Source organism: Silurus aristotelis (assembly GCF_946808225.1).
Source record: "Silurus aristotelis genome assembly, chromosome: 17".
NCBI lineage: Eukaryota > Metazoa > Chordata > Actinopteri > Siluriformes > Siluridae > Silurus > Silurus aristotelis.
This window is the reverse complement of record NC_139590.1, coordinates 24520779-24538278: the sequence shown is the minus strand read 5'-3', so window position 1 is coordinate 24538278 and position 17500 is coordinate 24520779. Positions and strand designations below refer to the sequence as shown.

General features: G+C 36.9%; 1 protein-coding gene and 1 long non-coding RNA gene across 2 annotated transcripts in view; one reads left to right on the top strand and one right to left on the bottom strand.

Moving 5' to 3' along the window:
- The window catches only part of crybg2 (crystallin beta-gamma domain containing 2), a 42165-nt gene extending 34728 nt beyond the window's left edge, over positions 1–7437 (bottom strand). The window contains exons 1-2 of the mRNA XM_083566462.1: positions 7145–7437; positions 6488–6890 (exon numbers count right to left, since the gene is read on the bottom strand). Of these exons, the coding sequence (XP_083422588.1) occupies positions 6488–6633 (146 nt within the window). The 5' untranslated portion in view covers positions 6634–6890; positions 7145–7437. The remainder of the gene's footprint in view (positions 1–6487; positions 6891–7144) is intronic.
- LOC310740119 overlaps positions 1–17500 on the top strand; it is an 80894-nt gene that overhangs the window by 39954 nt on the left and 23440 nt on the right. The window lies entirely within an intron of this gene.

Sequence of the window (17500 nt, the reverse complement as noted above, 5' to 3'; positions counted from 1 at the left end):
AAGAAGACAAAAAAAGAAGAACAGTTAATTAATCAGAGCAATTCGCATGTTTGTGCTGGATCATCTAAATCTTCAAAGAGAAACCTGTCAAGAACATGCGATCAGATGTTCAAGGTTCTTCTCTTAACATGTCTGGAATGCAGGAGTGTTACAGACGAGCTTTAGCAAGCAGGAGGTAAAGCAGCTAGAGGGTTAAATAGAATCAGAGCTGAACCCCTGCTGGAGACAGAGTGTAGTAAAAAGTCCTTTTTGAAACAGAACGATGGGTTTAAATAGTTATGAAATGCCAGAACAGACCTGAAGCACCTCTCATTCTAGATGAACAACTTCTATTATTACATTTCTATTGTATCTTCTTCACTAGATTTTAAGTGTAGATAAAAAATAAAAAATTGCAGTTTAAAAGAAGGTTTTGGGTTCATGATGATTATTATTGTAATAGAAATCAATCAGTGTTTGAGTCATTAAAATCATTCTATTGATAGATCAGTGTGCTGAGAGTCACATTCGAGTCTTTACACAGAAACTGAGGTGATTAAGTGAAGAATCTTGTGATGAAAAAGTTTATTGTAACATTACAGTTATAATAAATCACTACTTTGGAAACTGAAGAAAATTTGAAGGTGAAAACTTTTGTACTTTTACTCAAGTGAACGTTTAAAGGGAAACTTTTACTGTAGTCATATTTGACTGAGTGACTCTACTGTAACTCTACTACCTGCTCGGAGTTCTTCATGCACCACTGATTATTCATTTATGTATTTATTGTACTCAGTAACGGATATAAATACAAAACTTCAAATAAAACTTACGTAAAAGTACAATTACAGATTTTAAAAAACACTTAAAAAAGTAGAAGTACACAAAAAAACTATTTTAATTAAAAACTTTAATTACTTTTCACCTCTGGAACCTTTTTAAACACTGGGGAACTTCAAACTTTGTACCTTGTGTTGAATCAGATTGCATAAAGAAAGTAAAAAAATCTAACAGGAAGTAATCTCCTCCTCCTCCTCAACATTTCAGCAGCATTACTGAGAAGAATAAATCTAATCTAGTCTATTGGGTTTGCTTTCGGCATGTGATCGGCATGTTCAGGGGTTTGTTTGTGAGTTGATTGTACACAGACACACCTCTCCTAACTAATCCCCTTTCACACTGTACATTCAGGAACACAACAGGTGTTTGGACAAAGGGTTTGGGGCAAGATGTGGCATTCACGTTGCATTCACGTTACATTTATGTGGTATTTATGTTCTTTTTTTTGTAAGATCAAATCGTTTATAGTGTCTTTGTAAGTTCACTCCGGCCCTTCAGAGAGCTGTACCAGAGACTGAACACTCACGTTATGGAAGTAAAAACACACAATAAAAGCTTTTCTACAGTAGAAAGTTCCAGTATTTCCACTTCAGCGTAAAGGAATGAACTTTCTATCACACATTCAGAAAAGTGTGAGTCAAAGTTTCTGTGTGTGTGTGTGTGTGTGTGTGTGTGTGTGTGTGTGTGTGTGTGTGTGTGTGTGTGTGTGTGTGTGTGAGTGACAGAACTCATAAATATGCAGAGTAGCAGGTCCTTAAAGCATCACGCTTAAAAAAACAACAACAAAAAAAACCCACGTCTTTCACAACAGTGTGTTTTTGTGCAGAAAAGTCAACCTCAACGTTTATTTACCTGACACACACACACACACACACACACACACACACACACACACACACACACACACACACACACACACACACACACACACAGAGAGAGAGAGATGAAGAACAGCATTGACTCATAACAACATGGTGGAAGAAAGACTCATGTCACACGACTAGGGCACAAACTCCTCCACACTACACAAGCGATTGATGCTGATTAACCAGAACATTTTAGAAGAATGCAGTTTAAATAAATAGTATTTGATAAAACCATATTCATTTAATGCAATAAATCATATCATGCACTCAGACATTTGGCACCTGCAAGCTTAGGAAAAAAAAGAGAAAAAGAATCTAGCACCAGTTCAGCTTGTTCCCTGGAGGGAGGGAGTTTCACAGCGTTGCGTTTGACTACATTACACTCATATTAACATACAGATCTAATCATGTTCCATATAGAAACATTTAACAGCTATTCATAAAAAAAACTATAAGAAAACTACTTTAGATCCTACATACACTATACAGGCCAAAGTGAGCTTCTGATCATCAGACCCAAACAAGGACCTTCTCCAAAATAGTTCAACCCACACAGTTATACAGAGTGTCACAAGGGAAATTTGGGAACCAGGAGTTTGTGATCATGGGGGGTTGGTGATTGTTTGGAATCAATGCGAGCTCATTTCGAACGCCTTTTCTGACGTTGTGCACCACTTCACTGCTCCATTATAAACGATGGTAAGGGGTTTGAAACGAGCTCACACTGGTTCCAAACTATTGCCCACACCCCAAATTCACCAACACCTGGTTCCAAAATTTCCCTTTCCCACCTTATAATTTGATATCAATTTCCATAAGAACTAATATTCCTAAACAGTGTTCCAGCATGATGATCTCCTGTACACAAAGCTAGCACCATGAAAACATGGTTGTTGGTGTGAAATTTGGAGAAGTTGTTAAATGTCCTGCACAGTCTCCATAACCTCTTCAACCTAAACATCTTTGGATTGAAATGGAACTGGAGATGCCTCAGCATCCCAACATCAGTCTGATGTCACTGATGCTCGGGCAGATAAAGAACACTAATCCCCACAGCAACTGAAGCAGCTACTGATGCGATACGATCCGATTTCAAATTCAATGCAATATGATGCAATGGAAAAATCTGATGCTCTGCAATTCAATACTGTACTGATAGTTCGCTTTTATGCCTTTGGTTCAGACGGACAGCAAATCATCATTTTATTTAAGAGCCTTCTGACTAACATGTGACCCCTTCACACACACACACACACACACACACACACACACACACACACACACACACACACACACCTCGTAGTGAAAAAAAAAACATTCAGTAAAACCAGACCTTCTTTTCCTGTTGTGTGTGCAGGAAGTTACAGCTCTGCCTCTGCCATGTTAATCTGTGTTCTATGTGACTCTCAGGACACGCCTCCGTCTCCGTCGTGTTGTGATGCGTCATGTTCACATGGCAGCAGCGGTGCTGAGAGAACGCGCTCGAGAAACAGTTTAGCAAAAACTATTGAGAAATATTGGTCATCAATTAGTGGACAATTTCTAAATACTAAAACTATAGTGTCTACTAATTATTACATATAAATAACTTGTTTTTTACCGATGCAAATATGCACTGGCCGTACAGACTATATGAAGAATCTGCTTTGTCAAAAACATACGTTTTGGTTACTTCTGGAGTTCTTCTGTAAAAAAATAAACATTCTATACTTTCTCATATCATTTTTTCAAGGTTCTCCTTGAAGGAACAACTGAAGAGCGCTTTATATTTGCATATTTATCTTGGCTTTAAGGTTTGTATCTTTATGGCTTGTTCTGCACACAGGAAACTGACTTTATAATTTCAGACCCTTCAAAAAAAACAGATCTCCAAACTAGATCTCCGAGTGACACATTTTACAAATGATTCTGAATGTTGTGACCTGAGCTCTACATGGCGTTACTCATTCTGCCTCATAACCACGGCTTGTGCAAACGAAACGCTGATGATTACAATGCAAACCAATAATTGTGTCTATACGTTTAACAGAAGCAGCATTGAGAACCTATGTACACCATGATGATACCTCAGTTTTACAGCAAACAGCATTCCCGTCATTCCCTCTAAAGCTATCCGTTTACACAGAGAGGGGTGTGTTACACATCAGCCATGTTTAAACAGGACAGTGTGTTGCCTTGTGCAAATACAAACACGGATGCCAGATTGAGAATGCAGTTGCTACACAGAACCTACATCGTAGAACAGTTTCCTTCTTCTGAAAGAGGTTCTTTCCCAAAAAGTTGGGGAGACACAATTGTGAAGGACGTCTTTGGATGTGGCAGCATGGAATTTTGCATGTTAATGCCTCTGTGCACAAAGCAGCTCCATGAAGATATGCTTTACAAGGTTTGAAAGATGTGAAAGATCTCCTGCTATACCCTAACAATTATTGTGAACGCTGAAGGCACCCCAGTCCTCCTCACCTCACATACATCAGTACCCGACTTTACTAACACCCATGTAGCAGAAAGAATCTCACATAAATCTCCACAAAATCTAGTGGAACATCTAGAAGAGTGGAGCTCATTATTATAGCAAAATTAAGACAAAATGCAATGAGATGTTAAAAAAGCACCTGACAATCTAATCATCAGGTGTCTGGAACTTTTACTACTTTCTTCATGACAATCTATTTATTTAATTTATGTAGAAAATTCTATTTATGACAATAATTAGCATTACACATGTAACAGCACGCAGACAAACTTTCGGAAATAACTCCTAACTCCTTGCTAAATTCTTTAAATTCACCTGTAGACTGTCTGGAGTTTTGAGGGAGTTTGGTGCGAGCGTGTAGACGCATGTTTTATGTTCACCGACCGAAGATGAAAACCTGCTCAGAAATCATGATTTTTTTAAAGCAGTCTTAGGGATCGTTACACGTCTACACAGTGAAGATCAAAAAGAAGCAACTGTTCACACTATTGTCTGGAATTTAACACGTTACATTCACTGTAAATGCAAAAAAAGACGTGACGACTCAAAGAAAGTTACAGACGACAAACAACGTCGTCTTGTTTTTTTATTTTTTTACTGATCACGGTACGTCATGAGATGAAATCCCACCTCAGCTTTGCTCATATATAAAACTATAATCGCTAAAGAGGAATACAAGGCTTTCACTGTCTTTTTCTTTCTCTCTCTCACCCACACACAGGCGCAGTAATAAACACTGTCATGCACACGTTCCTATAAACACAGTGCGGTGAGTAAAGTTTAAGCTGAAGAGTTCAGGAGAGCTAGAAGAAGGTTATCAGAGTGTTGAACTCATTATCTCCCTGTGTGTGTGTGTGTGTGTGTGTGTGTGTGTGTGTGTGTGTGTGTGTGTGTGTGTGTAGGTAATTATTAACAATGACTAGGTTATTTGCGGGAGTTTTCTCTAATTAAGTGTAAGAACATATTCAGAGTCGTGTTTACATGCACTTGAGAAAGACTGAATCATCTCTCACTATTGGCTAGTGCTTCGTTGACTGATAGAGTGGATGCTGAATAAGCCCCGCCCACTCAGACAGCACCACCCACGCTGATTGACTATAATCACACTCTTGATGTCACCCAAATGAGGATGAGGTTCTGCTTTTGAGTCTGGTTCCTCTCAAGGTTTCTTCCTCATAATATCTAAAGGAGTTTTTTCTTCACCACAGACTCCATGGTGCACATCAGGGATAAACACACATTGTTCACCTTCACTCTTGAATTCTGTAAAGCTGCTTTGAGACAATGTCTGTTGTCAAAAACATTTTCACTCGCATACATCGTTTTAACCGTTTAAGGTTCATGAAGTGTGAAAAAAAACTCTTCAAGGTTTATTTACAGTTTCTGTGGATAATTAAAAAAGGTTGTAACTTCTGAAACATCTTATAAATTCTCTTCTCCAAGAAGAGAGAAGTTTGTGTGTTGTTTAAAGACTGTAGTGAGGAACCTGAAATCTCCCCCGAGGTCAAAATCAGATTGGACCAACATCCATCACACAGGGTTTCAAACTCGAATGATTTCTGTTCGTTGGAGAATCGTGTAAAGGCCGAGCTTCAGAGGAACCTATTTGAAGCTGGTCACCATGACGAAGAAACACACGATAAATCGTTTAGAAAGTCTGAACAGTATTAGCAATGAGAATTATTATTTAAAAAATGTACAAAACCATGTACCAGGTACCATAAACACACACGTGTTTTAAATGCTCACAAAACCAATCTCCAACGTCGAATCAGTTTTATCACAATGAAATGAACTCGAGTGTTGTTGTAACCTTGCAGGTAGACTTTTAATGAGAGAAACAGGTTCACACACAGTTACATGCCCTTCAGCTGTCTTCATTTAGAGAAAGTGCAAAGCGCAGAACACCAGACGATGCACGAAGAAATGCACGAAGAAATGCAGGAAAACCAGTTCACATTGCAAAAATTTAATAAAAATTACTTTAAATAGCACGATAAAAAAACTCCAGAATTATTGGCACACTTCTAATCATAGGTACTATTTAAGGGTTTAAGTAAAACTTATGTTTAGATAAATGCATTTCTTTAATAAAGCATATGTGCCTCAACTCTACTGTAGATACAATAAAAGGTAATAAATCTTTCAGGAGCTTTGTGGGGTTTATTATAACTGTGTTTCTAAATGTTTAAACAAAAAAGTGTCATTTATTTCTATATGAATGTGAGTTGATGTGTGTTGCACGACTCCTGGAGTCGTCTGTGTTCAGCTCTCACTCTGCAGTCTGGAACAGTCCTGAGTTGTGAAGTGGCTGAAGTTCTCTCACCTCTTGTCTTTTTTCTTCTCTTTGCGTTTGAACAGTGTGTGGAATTTGCTCTGCTTTTTCTCGCCACATTCCTGCAGGTCTGCTGTGCTTTTGGAGAAGAACAGGCGTTTCAGGGATTTCCTGGTAGAGACGCTGCTCTTCGCCATTCTGTAAATCCACCGGCTTCAACACCACCAACACGTCCGACATGAAACACTCCTGCAGCAATCATCTGATGCTCAGTGGGTGTGTCTGAGACTGACAGGGCAGAACACCAGATCCCTGTACACACCCACCCACACACACCCACACACACACACACACCAACCAACCCACCTAGACACTAAAACAGCTACACCTACAACCACACACCTGCGTGTGTATACACACACACACACACACACACACACACCAACCAACCCATCTAGACACTGAAACAGCTTCACCTACAACCACACACCTGCGTGTGTATACACACCCACCCACACACAGACCCCCACACAGACACTGAAACAGCTACACCTACAGCCACACACCTGCGTGTGTATACACACCCACCCACACACAGACCCCCACACAGACACTGAAACAGCTACACCTACAGCCACACACCTGCGTGTGTATACACACACACACACACACACACACACACACAATCACACTCACCACCCCACACACAGCCCTATAACACACACCTGTGTGCATACACACACACACACATTCACATTTACACCCACCAACCCACAAAAACACACCTGTTTGCATGCACCCAGACACAATTATACCACACACCTGCATGTGCACACACACACTTAGTCTCTTTAACCACACAAACGCCTATAAACACACTCACATACCCCGAATCCACAAACACACACACATTCGCGAGTGCACGCATCCTGAACAGGTAAATCAGGTGAATAAGGTTGCCAAAAGAAAAGAAAAATGATAAAATCGATTTACATTAAAAGTGAATCTTAATCATTTAGGATTTAGTTCGTTACTGAATGTATCATAACCTGGCAACCCTGTGTCGCAGGTTTTCTCCACGTTACGACAACGTGGAATATTGTCATGTGGTGATCACGTGACTTCTCTTGCAACCCCCCCCCCCCTCCAATTTCCATACGTTATGTCATAAAATATTTTTCCCCCTTTTTTTTTTAATAAAAACTTGTTTTTTAATTAAACTTGTGCTGAATTTTAATAAGCATTTGTAGTGCTAAATAATGCATAAACATAGCAAACAGGTAAAAAAAGTCATGTTCTGTAGTGTGTCTAGTAATCACTAAAGGTAAATATAATTTCATCTGTTTTTCTTTGGGGACATGAACATTTACAACATTTTACAGATTTGGCGCTTCTTAAAATATCGTAATGAAATCAACTGCAATAACAGGAGAAGCTGCAGTAACAGAGTTTAGCCGCTAGAGGTCAGACAAAATAGACAGTACAGTATATGAACACTGGCACGAGATAACTCAGTTTATTTGCAGGGTATACATACAAAATTAAAATACATCTTTTTAAAGTTGACATCAAGCTTACTTTTAGTTTATTTATTTATTTCCCAATAACAATTATTTTATTTTAATTATTTTTTACACGAATTTATCTGTCTGTTCGCAGATAAATTTTATAAAGATAATTACTTATTTTTTTAATAACATTATTTTACAATTCAGTTTTATTTAGTGTGTATAATAACATTATTTGTCTATTTATTACAGTTATAGGGTTTCTAATATAATTTATTTATTACTAAATAAATATATGTTTGAGTAACTGGTTTGGACTGAAAGCGTTCAGGTGATCAGACGAATTAGTATTTAAAAGTCAATACTAAATATAAAACCTCTTTTGGTAATAGTTCTTTAATTATTATTTTAAAAAGTGTATATATTGTAGTTTGTTTATGATTTATAAAGTAATGATAACTCGTCATAAATCAGACAGAGAACAGAATCTGATCTGATATGATCATTTATTGTAAATGTGTGATCAGGACGGCCAGCAGATGGCGCCACAACACCACGATCAAGATTCACCAGTGTACATGGAATAACATGAAGGTTATGAGTACCTTCAGTAGATTCACGGTTCAGTGTTAATCCAGTATTAATATTAAATATTAATATTAAAAATATCTATACAGTTACTTTTTACTCTACGTACTCCTATTCAATTCATGTGAAGACTCGAGACTGAAAGTGTGATAAAGTTTTTGCCCCCAAAAGTTGGCAAACTCTGACCTACGAATTCACATCACTTTAATAAAAGTGACCAATAGGGGACGATATAAACACAGCAATGTTTATACAATACAAATCTAAAGTAATATAAAATCATCATTTAAAAAACTGCGGTGTCGCAGGATCCGAATAAACAACAGGATCCGAATAAACAACAGGATCCGAATAAATTCTGCATCCTGAAAGTCTGTTGAGACAAAAATAAGACATTCCTCAGTGATCTTTTAATCTACAGCAAACTATAGAAATAAATACACGTTTAAACAATTTCCCGAAATTACATCACTGCGGCGATCCGACAATTAATAAACTAGCATAAAAATAAAAAAGTAAACAAACACAATTAATAAAATAATAAATACACAAAAATGTAGGAAATTTAAAAAAAAAACGAACAAAACATTACATACAGTGAGGAAAATAAGTATTTGAACACCCTGCTATTTTGCAAGTTCTCCCACTTAGAAATCATGGAGGGGTCTGAAATTGTCATCGTAGGTGCATGTCCACTGTGAGAGACATAATCTAAAAAAAAAAATCCAGAAATCACAATATATGATTTTTAAACTATTTATTTGTATGATACAGCTGCAAATAAGTATTTGAACACCTGTCTATCAGCTAGAATTCTGACCCTCAAAGACCTGTTAGTCTGCCTTTAAAATGTCCACCTCCACTACATTTATTATCCTAAATTAGATGCACCCGTTTGAGGTCGTTAGCTGCATAAAGACACCTGTCCACCCCATACAATCAGTAAGAATCCAACTACTAACATGGCCAAGACCAAAGAGCTGTCCAAAGACACTAGAGACAAAATTATACACCTCCACAAGGCTGGAAAGGGCTACGGGGAAACTGCCAAGCAGCTTGAGGAAAAAAGGTCCACTGTTGGAGCAATCATTAGAAAATGGAAGAAGCTAAACATGACCGTCAATCTCCCTCGGACTGGGGCTCCATGCAAGATCTCACCTCGTGGGGTCTCAATGATCCTAAGGAAGGTGATAAATCAGCCCAGAACTACACGGGAGGAGCTGGTCAATGACCTGAAAAGAGCTGGGACCACCGTTTCCAAGGTTACTGTTGGTAATACACTAAGACGTCATGGTTTGAAATCATGCATGGCACGGAAGGTTCCCCTGCTTAAACCAGCACATGTCCAGGCACGTCTTAAGTTTGCCAATGACCATTTGGATGAACCAGAGGAGTCATGGGAGAAAGTCATGTGGTCAGATGAGACCAAAATAGAACTTTTGGGTCATAATTCCACTAAACGTGTTTGGAGGAAGAAGAATCAAAGGCTCAGGTGTTCAAATACTTATTTGCAGCTGTATCATACAAATAAATAGTTTAAAAATCATACATTGTGATTTCTGGATTTTTTTTTAGATAATGTCTCTCACAGTGGACATGCACCTACGATGACAATTTCAGACCCTCCATGATTTCTAAGTGGGAGAACTTGCAAAATAGCAGCGTGTTCAAATACTTATTTTCCTCACTGTATATAAACAGGTACAGGTGTGTTTCTTTTTATTATTATTTATTAATAGTAAATGAATAAAAAACAAAAACAAATGTGCCCTCCTGGTATTAATTTATTATTATTATTATTATTATTATTATTATTATTATTATTTATTAATTAATTAAAATAAAAATTACATAAATTAACAAAAAATACTTGTACTAAAGTCTGTTCTTTTGTATCACTTTTTTCACTAACAAATATATATCTCTTTTTGCTAAATAAAATGAAACAAATAATGTAAAGACCCCTAAAGTCTGTGTGATTTACCCCTTATTTATTCATCTTTCTATTCTCTTAAAGATGCTTTAATATACAATTCTTTCTTTCTTTCTTCTCTTCTCTTCTCTTCTCTTCTCTCTCTCTCTCTCTCTCTCTCTCTCTCTCTCTCTCTCTCTCTCTCTCTCTCTCTCTCTCGCTGACACACACACACACCTACACACACACACACACACACACACACACACACACACACACACACACACACACACACACACACACTGCTAATCATGCCATGACAAATATCACAACAAGGCCTTTTATGAAGCAGCCATTGACTTAGCAACAACATGTCATGATGGAAATCAAGGTCTTTTACAAGAAATCGAACATTGAGTGACTTGAGTCAGTCATTCCGCGAAAGGTTAGGACACATAACACATCAACATCCATCGCACCGCGTGTACGAGATCATCAGGTGGTGATGTGAACCGTACCGCGCTTATAAGTGCTCATAACAACATGAAGAAAATTAAATCAGATGTTTCACTATGCAGTGTGAATCAGCAGCGGCCTGGTCACGACATTACAACATCATTATGTCTCATAACATCCTCCTATATATTAAACTTACTCACTGCTCTTATCATTTTAAATCAACATCCATATACATTTTAAATATTATATACAATCATTTAATATAATATTTGACACATGCTTTAATTTCTCTATTCAAAATGGAATGAAGTTTTTTCCACAAAACACCTTGATAGATGCCTCCTGTTAAGTTTCAAATCCACTACAAACTACTGCTTCTTACCTACAAAACACTAAATGTTTTATCTCCATGTTTCTCTCCAGTCTTCTAACACGCTACAATCCGTCACGCTCCCTGAGATCTCAAAACTCTGGGCTTCTAGTAGTAGAATAGCAAAGTCCACTAAAGGTGGTAGAACATTTTCACATTTAGCTCCTAAACTCTGGAATAGTCTTCCTGACAGTGTTCAGGGCTCAGATACACTCTCCCAGTTTAAGTGCAGATTAAAGACGTATGTTTTTAGCGAGTTCTACACATAACACACATCACACACATCACATCACAACCTTGTGCTCCAGAACATCTGATCACATGCACATTATCAACTTGTGCTGTTAATATCATGAACAGCAGCTACGCTAATTCCTCTCCACTGCTTCTCTTTCTCTCCCCATCCCGAGGCTTCCTAAGGTTCCTCCAGCTCCAGTCACGTCCCACATCATGAAGATTGTGGACCTTTAAAGAAGTAGATGCCCACAAACATTCCAAACCATCGAGAGACGTACCAGTGCCATTTGGATTCCACTTCATGTGGAGTTTGGACACTGGGTGTTTAAAGACTCTGACATGGAGAAGCTGGTGTTTGATTTATGATGATAGCAAATGTTGAGCCATTTTATGAGTTGCTCAGTAGCTCCTGGTTCCATAATCTTAAATGACTGTATACGACTGTAGAAAGATCATTACTCATAATCTTACATTCCAGTGCTCATGTTAGTTCTCACTCTTCAGTGTTCTGTAGTGTTTAAAGACTATAATCACACTCTTGATGTCACCCAAATGAGGATGTTTCCCCTTTTGAGTCTGGTTCCTCTCAAGGTTTCTTCCTCTTTCATCTAAGAGATTTTTTCTTTTACCACATTCACCCCAGGCTTCATCATCAGGGATAAACACACATCATTTACTATAATTCTTATGTTCTGTAAAGCTGCTTTGATGTCTATTGTGAAAAGCGCAATAGAAATAAACCTGAACTTGACTTTAAACATCTCCAAACCCATAACAGGGTGATGTGACAATATAACGTCCATATTACACATCTCACGTGAAAACCCATAACAGAGTGATGTGACAATATAACGTCCATATTACACATCTCACGTGAAAACCCATAACAGAGTGATGTGACAATATAACGTCCATATTACAGGATTATCATATGATCATTTACAGGATGTCTTTATTTTGTAAGAAAGTAAATAATTGTGATGGGAACATTTCATTAACATTAACCTCAACATTGTACATTTTTATTACATATAAGAATATATTCAGAAAAAATATTCAGAACAAATATATTTGAATATATAAAAAAAATCAGAAATATAATTTATTAATAATAAACTGACTGAGAGCAGCTGCGGTGATGATTTTATAAAATTGTAATTCAAACTTGTATATGGTTTATAAAATAGTGTTTATTTATTTTTTTCTAAATAAATGCAAATGTTTAAAAGTATAATTGATCTAAATTGCATGAATATATATTTTACAACATAAATTAATACCAGTTTCATTATTTTAATGCAAAGTTATTAATAGATTTAGTTTGTCATATTTGATAATAATATAATGTTTTAATTGTAAACATTTTTGCCATTTTGGTAAAACACCAGTATTTTACGTCACTATTATATATCATGTGTGTAGTTTCCGTGGCTTTTACCTGTGTTTAAGGTGGATATAATGTTGAGTTCATCTGTGGAGTTTGATCAGGGTTTAACCCCACACTTATTTACAATCATTTCTTGTTGCTCCCCGTTTCGAGTCGTTGTGTATGTGTGGCTTTGTGTTTATTGTGTAGCTGTAATCTGAGTCCACCTGCGTCCTAACCAGTTTTATCACCGTTTAAAGATCTGCCATACGATTATACGATTTCAGAAGAATCACCTCAGGGCTTTATGGTTCTTGCCAGTTATTCTAAATGTTCTCTACACACACATGAAACACTTTCAGTTAGTGAGAACTCACCCAGGTGTATTCTTCTAATTCAGAGTAATAATTAACCCATAATAAAGAGTTAATGCACAAGTTAGTAATAATCGTCTTGCATGTTTCTTAAATGCAGACATTTGTTAAAATATATTAAAATAACAGTTGAGCAGAACAACTCCCCAGCAAACTAAATATTAAATGTAAAATTACACACACACACACACACACACACACACACACACACACACACACACACACACACACACACACACACACACCTTTATTATTCAAACGAGGTCTAACAAATGTAAAAGTTTTTTACTCGTTCTGTGTTGGTGTGCGAGATAAAGCTGGAAGCTGGAAGTTAGTTTACTTTGCTGCTATTAATAACCAATAATGTTAATAGCTATTACTATGGATGTGATTTTATTTATCCTTCAGCTCGGCCATTTCGTTGTTTGTCTCCAAAATTACAGAGCTACTGTTTGTCAAACTTTGGTCCTGATTTTAGACACTGGCCATGTCCTTAGTACTTGTGAAAACACTTGCAAGATCTAGCAAGATAGGAAACCATTTAACAAGAAAAAATAACATTTGAGCTAAGAAAAATGAGCAGGCAACTGCAGCTACACACATTTAACATTTACAAAATAGCTTCACAGAAAAAAAACTGACACTATCTATCTATCTATATATATATATATATATATATAAATAAATGGCCATCAGGTTTTCTCTGCAGGCTTAAACTTGATCAGAACCACTGACTTATGCATTAATATTATATTTTTGTCTATAAATATGTACTAAATACATGCGATTTGTTCACTCCAAATTTGACAGAACTTTGGTCATGCCCTTTAGCCGGCATTCAGTCATGCCAGCATTTTAATGTCTTTTGATTGGATGGTCAGAGCTGTTTAATAGCTGTTTTTTCATTATACAATAGATGTCAGAGGTGAAACAAGTAATTTGGTCTTACAAGGACATTCACAAGCTGGTCTTTTTAAGAAAATCTGGACATCTCAAGAAAAGGTCACCAAAACAGTTCAAAACAGTCGTTTCACTTTTTCATGAACCTTATATTATTTTGCATTTTCTTTTCTGTAGAATTTGCGCCAAAAAAACCAAAACAATATGCCTTTATTTCAAACTGTAACGCATGGGAAAAAATGCAGGTGAACATTTGATGAGGTGAATATGGATGCTTCTGCTAGAGAAGATGCGGGCGGTGCAGCTGTGGCTACAGTGAAAGGAGACGTGTTGAATTGTTTTAGAAATGGCATTCATTTTCACTGAATGAGATTTCTGTCTGTGATGCAGCACAAGTTCTTCTCATTTGTAAAATTCTGGACAATCGGATTATTGAGTTGATTCATCCAGAGCAGCTCTGAGAATAAAGCGTGTTTGTATGGTAAAGCACTTGTTCGGACATATCACCGTTGCTATAGTAACAGCTTGCTCCTATCGTGGATGCTCAAATGATAGTAAATGGATTTTGAAAAAAATTAAGTGATAGAGTGAAGTTTATTATTTTTTGGAAGGAGAACAACGAGCTGCTCCACCACACCACCCTGCTGTTGATTATATTACTGTAACAGTAGGACACATGCAGTGGGTTATTCCTAACCCACATACAGTACTACCTTCACTCATGAATGTACCTTTGACCCCTGAGGTGTGCCTAACACGAGGGCTGCTCACTTTAAACATGTGATTTTTGTTGACGGAATGTGTGTTATATAAGAAAGGATGACTAATGCGTTTACAGTTCAGGAGAAGTGAAATCGGAACGTTGGAGTTAGATTAGATAAGCGTGTGTGCTGTCTAATCCGAAGTGTAATAAGAGTCAGAATGTGGTGTGATATGAAGGCACACTGGCACCTTGATTCTTGAGAGGTGGTTAAGACGGTTCTTTTTGCTTATGTATTACTGATACAGAAGTTGTGTATTATCTGGAGGTGCTGAGATGAAAACCTGATGCGAAACAGTAACAGAAATTCACCTGGATGTTTGTTTGGACATTGGACTTCGTGCTGGCATTTTATTTTATCTTCTATAAAACTGCCAACTGTTTGGTCTGAAATGTCATTTTCACTCGGACCTGAGCTCGGGATCTTACCGGAACCCTGGCACTATGAGGTCCTCAAGGGTTTTTGTTTGTTTGTTTGTTTTTTTAGAAGGTTTTTTTTTCCAGAATTGTTTATTGCATAAAATTCCTTAAACTAGTATGTTTCTTATTTTCACCTTTGTAGGCTCGTGGTATTTCCACATTTCAACAAAAGCAACAAAAAAGACACTCATTTTATGTTAATGACATTGTTTTGGCACTATACACTAATTTAGTGTTTATTATGAAGGAATTCCTGTATGGGGCAGGAAAACAAACCCGGCCCACATTGTCCACAGTCACATACACAGTGTTTACAGTGTGACCATGAGGTTTAAAGATGTCCTACAGTATGTTTGACTATAATGTGAGTGATGTATTTGCAATTTGATGATTTAACTATTTCTGGTTTATCACCCAACTACCTCATGCTAACATATTGCCACACCCCAGGGCATTAATTTATATGACATGTTATAAGAAAAGGGGTTTACTCACCAGCCTGAGAGCATGAGAGCTGGATTACGCAGCCTGCTGTAAAAGGGTGTAAACAGAAACCAGCCTTAAAAGGGTGAAAACATCTATTAAATCCATGTTTTATAAAGACATGGAAATAATCAGCAATAGAAACTGAGATTATAAATCTCTGTTTCCAGGCTGTGATTATATACAAAATATATTAAAGAGAATATTTATCTTAAAAGATCCTTATGTACATGGAAATATATATATATATATATATCTAAGCAGACTATTTATATTTTAATCAAATGATGGTGATGTTTATAATATCAGTAAAAATAGAAATAAAGAAAGTTAAAATAAAGAAAGAAATAAGGAATCATTAACATTTTTCCCATATATCTCATATATCATGCATTCATACTTTCATACTTCTGTTACACAGTAGATTAAAAGAGGAATTTCACAGTGTCACTTCTCTTAGTTTATCATCACCGATCAGACTTTCTTTTCAGACCATAAATGATATCAGAAAAAAAGAGAGAAAGAAAGTATCCTAGTATCCAGTAGCACTATATCATTATAGTTAACACACAAAAATAAACTCGAATTAGACAGTTTTAACTGAAAATTAAGTCTTTATGTGTTTTGTATATGTGTTTGTGTTACTGTAGTAAGAGGAAAATACATGCTATAGAAATCAACATATTTACAATCAATTAATCAATCAAGCAGTAGTAAACATATTTATTGCAGAATTGATTCAGATTAAATAAATTCAGAAAGCTTTTCTGTTGTTTGTCCCACTTTCTTCAATTCCAATGAAATGTTATTTCTTCTTAATTGAAGAAGAATGAGCTCTAAATGTTTTGCCACCTGTATGGTAACATTCCATAATTCAAATGCGATAAATCCTAATATGTTTTAGTTGACATTATTAATATGTATAATTTGATGTAAAAACAGATTTGCATTGGCAGCAGGTAGAAGTGTTGCTCATTACAAGTGCAAATGTCACATGTGTATTTGTGTGTTGGGTCAGATTGTTTGTATCTCGTGGATTATAGGGAACAGAAAGTACAAATAAATTCCAAAACAGGTTGTTAATACATGGCATTCTCAACACACACACACAGGCACGCACGCACACGCACACACACACACACACACACACACACACACACACACACACACACACACACACACACAGGCACGCACGCACACGCACACACACACACACACACACACACACACACACACACACACACACACACACACACACACACACACACACACACAAAAGTCTTTAGAGTTTCCCTTTTCTTTCTCGGCAGAAGGAGAGTTATGAAATTCAGGCTTACACCGTTTAATATATGGCTCTTTTACAATAAAAAAGAAAATCACACACACACACACACACACACACACACACACACACACACACACACACACACACACACACACACACACACACACACACACACACTTTCTTCCCTCTAAATTGTAGTTATTGTTTTTGGAAAGCATTATTACCCTGCAAGGAAAACAATAAGACACACTAGAGAAACGTTTGTATATTTACACTTTAACGATGCATGCAGGTCAGTTAGGTTCAGTGGAAGTTGCACTTTTGTTTGCGTTTCCGTGGCAATGCAGAACGTGACCGAGTGTCACAGTGATTTCAGGATAAGACTTCTGAAGAGCTCTAAAC